Here is a 13,728-nt window from a genome sequence, read left to right as displayed (position 1 = left end):
TTGTTAACTCAATGTTACAGATAAAATGGCATCCTTATCAACTCGACCCAGACGCCCCAAAGAAGGTGTTGACAAGAGAGACTATTACAGAAGAAAGTTCGGATCTCGATCCGAACAGATGGAAGCTCGGATGTCAGAGGTTCTTTTGCTTTTGTTTTTGTGGGCATAGTACCTTATTCGGTCACGCGTGTTATTTTGTTTCTATTTATTGTCTATTATTCACGTGAACTAGTCCCTTTAACAAATGGCATTTGCAGGTTTTTGGGAAAGTAGGCCTGGAATATAATATGTCTGGATTAACGTAAGCTGGAGAGTGGTTTAATTTAGCATTTTTTTCAATGGACAACAAGTGTTTTTTTTTTTTTGGTTGAGATTCGGCTAACACTGTCATGACAGGGGAAAACACTTAGATAGCCATAGGCTTATATATTTTGCTGGACAGCAGGGCTCTGAGAAGCAACATCGCCTGGTAGAAGAATTGTTTCTGGGCTACTTCACACAGGGAAAATACATTGGTGACTAGTAAGTACATCTGGTGCATGTTCCCCTCATTTTTGTTTCAAATATATGTTGTCATACTATCAGATACTGCATTGTTTTTATTTTTGATGGATGGTGGATTCATCTAAACATGTTTTCTTTATGTGTCACTGCTACGGGAGAGAGTTAATACCACAAACTGACTTCTTTAAAGCTTGTGTGCTTTGTATGTTGTGATTAAGAGTGGCTCTACTTTTCTTTCAATATGGTTCCTTGAAGGTACATTTGGATTGATGAGAACAGAGGAGTGTAAGGAAGGGGAATTTTAATATAGACATCTCCACTCCTTGTCCTGTATCCGTTGTTTTCCTTAATCCCAACAAACCTTAAATGGTAGGCATAATCATTCATTCATTTTGTCGCTTGGTTGTAGTGATTTTCTTCTGGAATGTGCCAAGAAGGTGAACTTAGAAGGGGCAGCTGAGTTTCTTCAAGAGCCCAACAATGGGCTCAAGGAGGTACTTTTCATATAACATATGTATCAGTAGGCTGATTCCTTCATGATGCATTTGGTTTCAAATGACAGCGTTTGCTATATATCAAGCCTCACGTAAATCACGTTAATTACAACTTATGAATGCCGTCGCCAGAACAAAAACTTACACATACTGCTGTTCGCTACAAATTAATTAGATAGAATGATTGATGATTTTCAACTGCATTAAATTTGAATTTCTTATGCAGTTGTTCTGAACTCAACTTGTTTTCTTTATAATAGTTGGCAGTTAACTAAAGCAAATGATATGACTGCTGTTTGTGATTGACCCTGACTAGGTTGAGGATGAGCTCAATACACCCTCCGGAAACGTCAGAGGGGTTCCATTCTATGTGGTGAGTGTATAAAATTCCATTTGTTTTTTCTGGGTTATTCAGAATATTGATTCCTTTAATTTTTTGACAGATCAATGGAAGTTGCAAAGTTAGTGGCGCTCAGCCCCCTGAACTCTTCATGAAAGCTTTTGATATCAAGAGTAGAGTGTGCCACATCTTCAAGTTGTACAGTGCTGCTGCTGAATAAAGATACATGAGACGCTGCAAAAACATTGCAATATTATACTGTCTGCAAACTCTTCCAATTAAGAAGATCATGTGCTCTATTTTGGATCCCTCCATGTTTCTTGTCTTGGTATTCGAAATTGAAACCGATAATATTGTGTTGTGTTAGCATGTACCATCAAGTGTTGGGGTTTTAGTCTTCACTTACTGCATAAAATATAATATTTTGGTGAAAGCTCCATATGGTATTATAAAAATATGAACATCAGATTTCCCTACAAATACGCGCACATAATTCTTCCTACTTTTTCCATGTAATTAGGCATTTTTTAATACACTATAAGATGTTTGAGGTGAGTTTGTACTATCTTATAGCTGGTTTCCTGTTCAAGTGGACACCCAAGAAAATTTAGGACATTTTCAAAAAGGGGTCCTATATTTGGTCAAAAAAAAGGGGTCCTATAATTTTAGATTTCTCATACATGTATGGCCGAAATCAATATTAACTATATTATATAAAATTTATGAAAAAGAAAAAAGAGAAGAGATTATGTATGGGAAATGGTTGAATTGGACTCCTTTTTTCTGTTTTTGGTGAACGAATGAGTAACGATCTGAGGATCGGAGAAGGCATTGAATATTCTAATTTGGGTGGATCTTGTTTTACTGCATCTCCATATTTGCAAGCATTCTAGTTTTCCCATCAGCGTGAACTATGGCGGAGGCTTATGCTTTCTTTGTCTTTCGATCATCTTTCTAAATAAAATTGAATAGATCAAACTATTACTCTTCATCTTCGATAATGAATTCTATAAGCGTTCTTCTGTCTCACTGATCTCCCAAAACTCGCAGCCTGCCGGGTATACAACTATACATTCAAGTTTAATCCCTTTTTTTTGCATACACTCTTGGCATTCAATTACAGGCACTTCTTGTTTGTAGTTTTGAACTATTCTAGCTGACATATTGCGTATTTATCATCTTCCTCATCGCTGAATCTAGTGATGTTTGTTTACTGAGACAGCAGATTTTACACAGCAGGACCGTGCCTAACACTTCCAGTTCCACCCCTGAGAAGAAGCTCGCTAAAATTGATATTAGTGCTGATAATGTATGCCCATGGTGCTTCTTTGGCAAGAGAAATCTAGATAAAGCCATAGATTCCTCTAAGGACAGATACAACTTCGAGGTTCTACGCTCTCTCTGTGCTTGTATGTGTTTTTCTTGTATCCAAACATCTCTGGCATATACGTTGCTCATTAAAATGATGGCTTCAAATTACACATAAAATGGCATCCTTATCAACTTAACCCTGCTGCCCCTAAAGAAGGCGTTGACAAGAGAGAGTATTACAGAGGGAAATTTGGATCTCAATCAGAACAGATGGAAGCTCGGATGTCAGAGGTTTTTCTTTCTGAATCAAATTCATTGCTTTATTGCTGTTACTACCTGTATTTCTGATGAAATGAGTAGAGCAAGATATTATTCCAAATTTGGTGTTTCCAGGTTTTTGGGAGCGTGGGCCTCCAATGTAACATGTCTGGGCTGACGTAAGCTTGAGAGTGCTCTACCTTAATTTCTTCAATGGAAAATAAGCATATTCTGGTTGGATTCAACTAAGAAAGTCTTTTTCATCCACAGGGGGAACACAATGCACAGTCATAGGCTTATATATTTTGCAGGACTGCAGGGCTCAGACAAACAACATCATCTTGTTGAAGAATCGGGCCTTGGTTACTTCACACAGGGAAAATACATTGGTGACCAGTGAGTACTTTGGTGCATGTCACTGCTGGCTGACTTCTATAAAGATTGTGTGCTGTATGTAAAGGAGCCGTATCCAAGAGTGACGTGGGAGATGAATGCTCAGTGTGAACATGCAACTAACCTTATTTATGTGTTATAGAAAGTTGTATTACTCATGAGACATGAACAATGTTACAATGCAACTTTATATCAACTTATGTGTCGCTTTGGGATTCATTGGTAGTAAAATATATCTTCAATTTTTACATAATGATATTTGTCTTTGTATCTGGTTTCGTAAGTGAGGCATTATTGTGATTTGGTTGCAGTAATTTTCTTTTGGAATGTGCTGAGAAAGTTGGGTTGGAAGGGGCAGCAGAGGTTCTTCAAGAACCCAACAATGGCCTCAGGGAGGTATTTTTCACTTACACATGAATACTCCTTCATGCAGCATTTTGGTTTCAAATGGTTGCTTGAATTTACTGCTCTCCGTGGAATTTGAATGGATGTACATTCTTCATGCTTACCTTGAAACTGTTTAGTTGTCAGGCAATTAAACAGGTTTAATAGCACTGAGTTTTCGACTCTCGCCAGGTTCAGGATGAGCTTAATAGAGGAAACGACAGAGGGGTTTCCATATTAGGTGGTGGTGGATTAAATTGGAGTTAGTATTAATTATTGCTTAAAATGTTTCAATTTCAGAATGTGCTCAGAACCCATCAAGCATATTGATTCATTCAATGAACTGGCAATGACTGGAAGTCGCAAAATTGATGGTGCTCAGCCCCCTGAGGTGTTCGTGAAAGCTTTTGAATTTGAGGAGTGAAGTTTATCGCATCTCCATGTTTATGCTTCTGAGTTCTGATGAAAGTCTCCGTCTTTATTGCATTAAAGTTTTTTTTGTAACTATGATCATTCCCCAACTCTCTGACTAGATGAAGATAAATGATGAAAGATAATGAGCCACTCCAGCTTTATGATCGTTTTGTATGTGTTTTTTTTTTTTTTTTCTTTTCCTTCAGTGAATGCATGATTTTTCTGTTTCTATTGACCAAAAAAAAAAAATGATGCTTCTGAATAAGGTGGAAGCCCATATAAACATGTGTCAAAAGAAATAATGCGACGCCTTTTATATATCTCATCTCACTTGGTTACGTTTATTCCTAAACAGTAATAATAAACTGACCAACATTGGCTCTGCTATTTGACTCCAAACGCAGTCCTTGATCTCTGCATCTCGTTGTTAAGCTTCGGTTCCCTTTATCTAGAAGTTATAGTGATTGCCATTAGTGTACATGAAACACGCTCACCATATCAAAGTAAAACACAGACGTATGGCAGTTTGAACAGGAAGAGTTTAGAAGGTCAAAGCAAGTAATTAAGAACAATCCCCCCCTTTTTCTTTTCTTTTTTTTTTTCAATTAAGTACGATTCTGAGACAATCTTAATTGTATTGAGAAGAAAAATTGTACACAGAGGCCAGTATCTGTACTCTGTATGCTTCATTACAAACTAAGGAATGAAGGTTGAAATTGAACGAGAATTGATCACATTAAGAACAAAAAATGACTTAAGTTTCTCCCCAGCATCACCAGTTCTAGCAACGGAACAGATAGTTGCACAGAAAGCTGAAGTATGGATGGATCGTAGCCACTTCAATTCATGGGTGGTCATGTTCGAATTAACGTCTCAAAATAATTACAATTATTTATACACGTTTTAAGAAATACATATATATATATATATATATCCGTCTAATCTCATTTAAATATTTATATTTTAAATTTGAACTCCAATTTATTTTTAAATTTAATAACTACTGTTAAAATCTTGAAACTATTTTATTCAAAAACTTACTGGCATAATTATATAAATGAAATTAGTGACCCAGAAAGTACATAAGTTACTGTTTTACTCGGTGCACACTAGCAGGATGCAGTAACCCAACCAAATACCAAACAATGCAATCTAGTTATAGTGAACAGATTAATTCTAGTCTTCGGCCACCGAACTCATCTCAAAAGTATGATAGGCCTGAAACTCGTAAGCATGTTACCACAAAGACCCAGAAATAAGTACATTTCTGCTGCAAAGGCTAAACTCTTGAAAGCATCACGAAGTTTAGATCTCAAATTGCATTTTCCTTTTCCAAATTTGGACAGAAGGGGAAGGAATGAAATGTAAAAACATCTCAAGATGAGATTCAACGTACAGAGATGGTAAAGAAAACTCGTATACTCACACTGTACATGACAATCACTCTGCAGTATTCACAATGTCTACTTTCCTCCGTAACAGGCTTCATCCACATCACAATCTTTTATGTTCAAAATTAAGTTGTTTCATCGAATACCATCACCTACACCAACGCCAAAACATGATTAAATAACCAGTCCATCATATATCATTCAACCATTAACATGGTTCTAGTGTAGTACTTAAGCTCACGTATCAGAAAATGTTCAACCATATATCCTCTCAAGCCAGGCTGGGCTCAAATATTAGATTGATCGATACAAAATAATATAATAAACCATAAAAGATTGTATGGGTAGTGTAAATATATAATACAGAAATATGTAAATGCAAATTCACACGCATAAAATTGTATAATTGAAAATGGCGAGCCAAACGAATTGTAGCAGAGTGAGCACCCACTTTTCGTTAGTTCAACTTTTCAACTTAACTCTCACCTCTCAACTCTCAGAATTGGCTCCGTTATGGATTTAATTGTAGGCCTAGAAACGTTCCTATAAGCACTCCCAAAAGGAATAAAATTGGGACTTTGACTATCCTATAATACTATCAGGAACAAGACTTCATAAAAAGGAAACTGCTTATTCAAGCATGCTACCATCAACAGGCACAGACTGCCTAGTATTATTCGTGTTGTGGGTTGTGGCAACATGAACGGACTTGACCTAGTGAGCCAACTAATTGAAGCATTCTGAGTCGTCAGAATGCCGCAAATTACTGTTTACTACATAAATTGCATGCTGCAGTTCAAACTGACGATGCCAACACAAACAATTCAACCAACAATCAGTCATTTCACTCCCAAATTGAGACAAACCACGCACCATGAATCATGTTTTGGACAATTTTGGCAACCACCACGATAAGTACAGGCAGTAAACAAAAATTTCAAATGCTGACGAGAAATTGACTTGATAGTTCTAAACACAGGTGCTTACAGAGCTTGGCAATCTAATTCTTCCTAAATCTGGAAGAATTCTAATTTTGAGAATAAAACCATAGAAAAACTGACAAGCTAATTCCACATACAAGCAAAAGCCATCATCTACATTGAATGCAATATCAAAATCACCAAATTGGCCTCAATCATAGAAGCTTCCCAACCAATTCTGAGGTGAAAGTGGAGGTGGAACTGAGATTTAAAAGTATGTTTGGTAGACTGATAGAGGTGGAATAAAAATTTTATTTAATATATGTAATTATATTTTGAAAAGACCATAATACCCATGAAATTAAAAAAAAAAAGAAAACAAATGAATCAGACCCTTCGACACCCTCCATCGAATCGCTGGTGTTGACACTAAGACCAGCAACACAGCACCATCAACACCCCACCCCGTCAACAACAATGTCAAAGGAATTGCCAGCAAGACCAGCAACGCAACACTGCCAGATTTCTTAGCACGAATTAGGAATGAAGTGGTGTTCCTTGGAGTAAAGGGAGCAAATCAACAACAACAAGCCTTTATCCCATTGGGTGGGGTCGGTTACATGGATTGCAAAACGTCATTGAAAATCAAGACTAGGTTTGAAGGGGTTGCACACACACAGATATCTTTTTGGGATAAAACCTTCAACCTTTTTGGTGACTAATGCAATTGTTAATGTCAGGGAGAATAATGGAGGGAGCTCAATCTAGGGGTGAGGTATAGGGAAAAATGAGGTTCAGTCATCGTCCCAGGGGATGAGGTCATCACCGATCCAATTGCAGCAGTCATCTTCGCCACCAATTTGGTCCTCCACCATGTGGCTGTCAACAGACATTGTCAGCGGAGAATCTTGGTCGAACCTGGAAGGAGAGAGGCTAGAGGGTAGAAGTAAGAAAATGAGAAAAGAAATGAGGGTGGAAGTGAGTTCTTTGGCTATAGGGATGGAACCCACTTCCATCATTTTTGGTGAAACCAAGTTCCATGAAGAAGTGAGATCTTGTCTACCAAACACCTTATTTTTTTTTTAATTCCGCTTCCACTTCCCCAAACCCAATTCCACTCTACCAAACATGCCATTATTCACGAGTAAATCCTTGCATACAACTCTAATAAAGTAGTAGAGGCAGTTAAAAGAAGCTAATGATGAGTGACAACAAAATAGATCGGATAGAGTGTGATAATGTAGGATCCTAAGTAAACTATTAGGGTGTCAAGACAGCCTTGAGATTCCATTTATTTTTCTGCCTTGGTAACAAGAGAACAAAGGCAGCTGGTAACAAACATGCTCAGTAATTACAATTATCAAGCTTCACAGAAAACTTCAGCACATAATATGCTGATTGGTGATGAATTGACAACCATTTCAGTCAGAAAGAAATCAAAAATTATCAAGAGGAAAAGCTACCTTCCCACAAACTGGACAGTTTTCACTTCTCTCCATCCACTCGTAAATGCAACTAAGATGAAAATGATGATTGCACTTTGTCAATATCCTTGGGTTCTCTTCAGTATATTCTGCGAACAAAAATTAACAGTATAAACATGAAGCACCATAAAAGCTCCTCTTATCTTAATGTTGCATGCTGCACAATCAACAAACCGATTATGCATAAACAAGCCCAACTTCAGTTGTATGATGAAAATTCAAGATTAAAAGACATTTCTACCTTCAAGACAAGTTGGGCAAAGATCCTCATCTTCAAATGATGCATAAACAAGCCCAGCTCCAGTTGCATATTTTGCTGATGAGAACCTTACTGAGGACTTAGATCTGTATTCCTGTGATGCATCTTCACAAGTAGATCCGTTCCATTTGCCTCCAGAATTTAAGGATTCTTGATCCCCATCTACAGCACCTCTTAGAGGTTCTGACTCTTCATTCAAATGACTAGAACCTTTGTCATGCCTTGAAACAAATAAATGACGTGAGCGGAAATGCCTGGGGTCTACATCATAAGGCAAGGGCCTTGGTGGAGAATGGTACATGTCAGATAGTGAATTATCGAGTGATGCTGCAGAAGTCATAGATGCTGCCCCCTGTATGGATGAAGGTAGTGAATGCACTTCGCCTCTGCGGAATATTGCTGAATACTGAAATTTGATACAACAGGAATCAGGTTATGTTTATATCATCAACTAGAGCACTCATCAATAACAGAACACATCATACAGAAAAGTTATTGCAGGGCTTAAATATTCTACAAACGGCATATCAAGTAAATTAGACTAATGGAAGCCCAAAAAAAAAAAAAAAAATCTTCACTTTTACCATGTAATAGGAAATTACAAGTTGCTCCCATCTGATTTTGTTTGTGGTGTTAAGATGACAAACTTGTCTCTCCAAATATTGGTGAAAGGTAACTCATTTTAAGGGTCAATTAAAAATTGTAACACTCACATAAACAGCCCTAAATATTGGAGGATCAGGAGGCATGCTTATGACACTCGAGGGATAAAAGACCAGAACAATGAAGATGAAAATGTGATCAATCCCCCAGAAAAGTACTTCAGTTATATGTAAAAAAGATTAAAGGATGCAAATGTAAATCTTTGCTTAGAAAAACCACATGCAAGAACCAGAAATTATGTTAATCATACATGCCACTCCATAAGCACAGAAATACTATGAAAGCACTATCTCAAGTCATGAGGGAAGGCATTGAGATCAAATTATGGTCAGTTATAGACAAAAGAAACAGAATAAAGGATGTACATATACACCTTGGCAAAACCTCAGGCCTGGACCTGAAATTACAATAAACCAGTATGCTGCTCCACAAGCAAAGACTTACATATAAACAGCAATGTCTCGAGTCATGAGGGAAGGCATCAAAATCAAATTATGGACAAATAACAAATAATATAGATGACAAAAGGTATTAGAAAAGGTAAGAAGAGGCTACGGCATACCGCATTCAAAAAGTTCTGTAGGAAGCAATTGAGACACACACAATTCCTATACACAGAACCATTTCGATTTACATAATCTTCAAATTGATCAGCTCTCAAGCAACAACAAACAGAACCCATTATGCCAGCTTCTATCTCCCTTCAGCTTAAAATACTTCCCTCTTCAACTGATCAGCTAAAATAGATAGTGCAACATTCAAGTGTTGAGAAAAAGATCCTCCAACAGCATATGCTGTGCTTTGATCAATAAACGAGAGAGGATTCTAAGCTCGCAGAAGTCCCGCTGCCCCCGCAAACCAGCACCCTCCCTCTTTGATTCAGATGCCCCTGCAAAAAGAATAATCAGCTTACACTTGTCTTTCTGACATGAAAAGTAAGGCAGAATCTAATGAAAGACTCTAAAATAGATGAGAAATATGTAAGAGCTGTCACTCAGGCGATTCATACAGCAGTAACAAGTATTTACTTACAAGCACCAAATGATGAACACGACGTTAAAAGTGGGGAAAAACAACCGAGAAACTGATTTTTTTTTTCTTTTGTCGTTTTTTTTGGGGGGGGGGGGGGAACAACATAACAAATTTAATTGCTTCCAGGAAAAGAGTTAAGTTCTCTGCCACAAACTGACAATTTCGCCTTTACATTGTTCCTCCGATTCGGGAAGAAAAGGATCCTTTCCTCCGGTGGCGAGACACGCCGATGGATGAACTAACAAGAAAATCATTGCTTTCCTATGGAATGATCGCTATTACCAACGACACGTCGACAGGCAATCAAGTTTAACCGAGGACTACTAGAAAACCTCAAATTAAGGGAGAAATCGCATTCAAATTATCTAAGAGTACCAAAGAAGAAAATCGACCGAGAAAATTGACGGAAAAAAATACACCCACTCGAGTATATCAAACCACAGGACAATCGGAGTGTTCAAATCCGCTATCGGAATAGAAAATCAAAATTGGGCGAGAGACATGTTTTTAGAAAGAGGAAATACCTAAGCCAGACAGACAGAAAGGGCGCAGACTAGGGAGCACATTCAGTGCTCATCATTGAAAACAATCTCTGGACCACTCAGAAGTTTTTTTTTTTTTTTCAAATAAAAATCTGTAATTCTCCTAATAAAAAATATAAGATATTTTTTAAAAAAATTAAATGTTAAAAAAATATAAAATATTTTTAATTTTTTGAGATGTAATCATTTTTTTAAAAGTACTTCTATTAATAAATAATTTTATATTTATTATAAATATTTAATAAGGATAAATATGAAAAGATAGAATTAATTTAAAAATAAGTAATTATTTTATTGGGATAAAATTTAGTTAAAAATATTTATATTTTTTAATGGATAAAGTAAAATTTAAAATAAATATATTTATTATTAATATGTACAATTTATATTTAATCAAATTAGTCTAAATTTAATATTAATTTTTTTATAATTTTATAAATTGATGATACATATTTACTCTGAGTTGTTTTGAATTTAAAAGTATAACAAGTTAAAAATTTTGAATTCAAACATTACAAACTAAATCTATATGATTAATTTATCAAAAATTATAAAAAAATTAATATTAAATTTAAATTTATCTAATTAAATATAAATGATTCATGTTAATAATAAATATATTCATTTTAAATCTTATAAATTTTAATTAAAAAATAGTTTAATCAGGACCAGATTTCAAAACCAAACTATTTCAAGGGGTCATTAGTACTAAATGTGCTCCCGAGCAAATTATTAGAGAGATAGAAGGTTATAATTTGTTAATTTAATTAAAATAATGGATAGCCTATCATATTTAAAAAAAATTTAGGATTGAGTTTTAAAAAATATTTTTTTTTGTTTGGGCTTATGTACCCAAATAAAAAAAATTATATCTTTAAAAAAATATATAAAATGTAATAAATATTAGTTAATATTTTAAGTTTTAGGTCATTTTATATTATAATATTATATATTTAAGTCCTATAGACTATTTAAGTATCCAAAAAAATATATTTTATATTTTAATAAAATATAATAATTAATTTTATAGTAAAAAATTTAATTAAAAATAATTTTAAATATAAAATTCGAGTACTTGGGCCACCGAAAGTCCAAAGGAATTCAGACCTATCTTAGCTCTTTGGGCTTTTCAAAAAATTAGACCTATTTAGGTCAAGTTTATTCAAGCTGAGCTAGGATTCGCCCGAATTCCTACCTCTAGCTATACTTATTCCTCAATTTTTATTCAGTAAGTTAACAGCAAATTATGACAGAAAAGTAAACATAAAAATTGAATATCTAACATGCCATATCCTTTTATTTTTCACAGGGCATTTTATCTCATTGTATTGTAGTATTGTAATACTCCCTTTAAATTACAATATAAAATATTTTTTAAAAGCTTTGCTTGATTCAAAATATAGGATATTGAGTAATTTTTGTAATTATTTTTTCAACTATACTCCGGCTTTATTTATTTTTTTTTAAAAATGCATTGAAATTTTAGTTGTCAATATCAAGCTACTTACATAGGATATTTAATAAAAATATAATTGAAAAGATGTAAATTTTTTCAAGAAATTTAAGTTTCAATTAACATTTTTTGAAAACTGTAAATTAGTTATCAATATCTTATATCATGTTTCGAAGGAAATATGTACATTCATGTTCCAAAAAAAAATGAGCTTCAAAAGTTCATCTTGTAGCATATAATATATAATGTGTAGTATGAAACAGAAAACACCAACAGTTCTAATGCATTAATATATAATGTGTAGTATGAAACAAAAAATACCAACAATTCTAATGCATTATGTAGTTTAAATATAAATAACTTATTACTTAGATTATTACGACTAGGATGAAATATATTCTCCCTAAAGTCATTTCTCCTTACCAATGTAGTTTTATACCAGGGCGCCACGGCTCAGACAACATCATAGTGGCCCAAGAGCTTATCTACTCTATGCGTAAAATAGGGGGCAAAAAGGGTTTCATGACTATTAAAATCGACTTAAAAAAAGCTTTGATCGTCTGAACTGGAACTTTATCATCTCATGCCTCAAGGATATACAACTACCGGACAAGATTATTGAGATTATCGAATACTCATTGTCTTCTCCATCTATGCAAATATTGTGGAATAGTAGCCGTACCGACTCCTTTACACCTACTAGAGGAGTTCGATAGGGAGACCCAATCTCCCTGTACCTCTTCGTTCTCAGTATTGAAAAGTTGTCTCACCTTATTCAGTAATGTTGCCAATAGGGTAACTGGAGACCAATCTGACTAGGTAAGACTGGCCCTCTTATCTCACACCTTTGTTTTGCTGATGATATCTTACTGTTTGCTGAAGTTTCAGTGTGTCAAGCTGTGATGATTAAAGAGTGCCTGTCAGTGTTTTGCAAAAGCTCAGGGATGAAGGTTAATGCCGCAAAAACTAGAACCTACTTCTCTAATAATGTTCACAATGTGCGGCATGAGGAAATAAGTTCACTCCTTGGCGTCACCCACACTATTGATCTTGATAGATACCTGGGGGTTTTGCTTCATCATAAGAGAGTGGGAAAGGAGACCCTCCATGATGTTGTTGATAAAGTCAAGACTAGATTATCGACATAAAAAAACAATGATTCTGTCTCTGGCCGGTCGACATTCATTAATATCATCAGTTTGTCTGCAATATCGGCATACATCATGCACACAGCTCATCTTCCTGTGAATACATGCAATAGTCTCGACCAAATCAACAGGAACTTTCTGTAGGCCGCATAGCTGAACAACGTAAAACGAATCTGGTTGCCTGGAAGGAGGTGTGCCAACCCAAGAAATATGGTGGCCTAGGATTATGCCATGCAAGGTTGTAGAATAATGCTCTTCTGATAAAATCGAATGAAACCTCATCAAGCAAAAAGATGCATTTCGGGTGCATGTGGTGAGAGAGAAATATAAATGCAGACAAGACCTTCTCCCTCACATCAATCCCAAATGAAGAGGGTCCAATCTATGGATCGACATTAAGTCTACCTAGGAGGATGTTAAGTCGGGTTTGGAATCGTGAATAGTAGACTCTAAGCTTAATGGGTGCATGACAAGAGCGGTGACTTTTCAGTCAAGTCTGCTTTTTTAAAGTTGGTCCAAGTTGGGTCAACGGTCGTAACTGGGAGAGGATTTGGAAGCTTCATGTTCCACAAAGGTGCAAGATGTTTATCTAGCTAGTGGCCTATGATAAACTCCTCACTAATGGTTAAAGGAGAAAAAGAGGTATGACAGACGAGGAGACATGCAGGGGATGCTATTTCACTAGGGAAGACGCATTACATGTTTTAAGGGACTGCTTGAGTACGAAGGCACTTTAGA

General features: G+C 35.6%; 2 protein-coding genes across 15 annotated transcripts; one reads left to right on the top strand and one right to left on the bottom strand.

Annotated features, from left to right (window-relative positions):
* The first annotated feature begins 103 nt into the window (after positions 1 to 103).
* LOC129299426 (uncharacterized) lies at positions 104 to 4,259 on the top strand. 13 transcript variants are annotated; one of them, XM_054937907.1, is made up of 9 exons: positions 104 to 139; positions 258 to 301; positions 415 to 522; positions 914 to 998; positions 1,315 to 1,371; positions 1,442 to 2,725; positions 2,867 to 2,940; positions 3,043 to 3,086; positions 3,178 to 4,259. In XM_054937907.1, exons 1-6 carry the CDS (start codon positions 119 to 121, stop codon positions 1,556 to 1,558), a joined length of 432 nt encoding a protein of 143 aa, XP_054793882.1. In that variant the 5' UTR covers positions 104 to 118; the 3' UTR covers positions 1,559 to 2,725; positions 2,867 to 2,940; positions 3,043 to 3,086; positions 3,178 to 4,259. The 13 variants fall into 13 exon arrangements, with proteins under 13 accessions (XP_054793882.1, XP_054793880.1, XP_054793881.1 ...); XM_054937905.1 differs by having other exon boundaries at positions 2,864 to 2,940; XM_054937906.1 differs by having other exon boundaries at positions 1,442 to 2,762.
* Positions 4,260 to 5,362: 1,103 nt separating this feature from the next.
* LOC129299424 (E3 ubiquitin-protein ligase At3g02290-like) lies at positions 5,363 to 10,429 on the bottom strand. 2 transcript variants are annotated; one of them, XM_054937893.1, is made up of 5 exons: positions 10,372 to 10,429; positions 9,378 to 9,704; positions 8,135 to 8,558; positions 7,873 to 7,982; positions 5,363 to 5,641 (listed from the first exon to the last, which is right to left on the bottom strand). In XM_054937893.1, the coding sequence occupies exons 2-5, from the start codon at positions 9,495 to 9,497 to the stop codon at positions 5,615 to 5,617; spliced, it is 681 nt and encodes a 226-aa protein (XP_054793868.1). In that variant the 5' UTR covers positions 9,498 to 9,704; positions 10,372 to 10,429; the 3' UTR covers positions 5,363 to 5,614. The 2 variants fall into 2 exon arrangements, with proteins under 2 accessions (XP_054793868.1, XP_054793869.1); XM_054937894.1 differs by lacking the exon at positions 10,372 to 10,429 and adding an exon at positions 10,240 to 10,348.
* Positions 10,430 to 13,728: the final 3,299 nt, after the last annotated feature.

The sequence above is a fragment of the Prosopis cineraria genome, unplaced genomic scaffold (genome assembly GCF_029017545.1).
Source record: "Prosopis cineraria cultivar Desert tree isolate PC_DT_omini unplaced genomic scaffold, ASM2901754v1 PC1155, whole genome shotgun sequence".
NCBI classification, from domain to species: domain Eukaryota; kingdom Viridiplantae; phylum Streptophyta; class Magnoliopsida; order Fabales; family Fabaceae; genus Prosopis; species Prosopis cineraria.
This window is presented reverse-complemented; position numbering and strand designations above follow the sequence as displayed.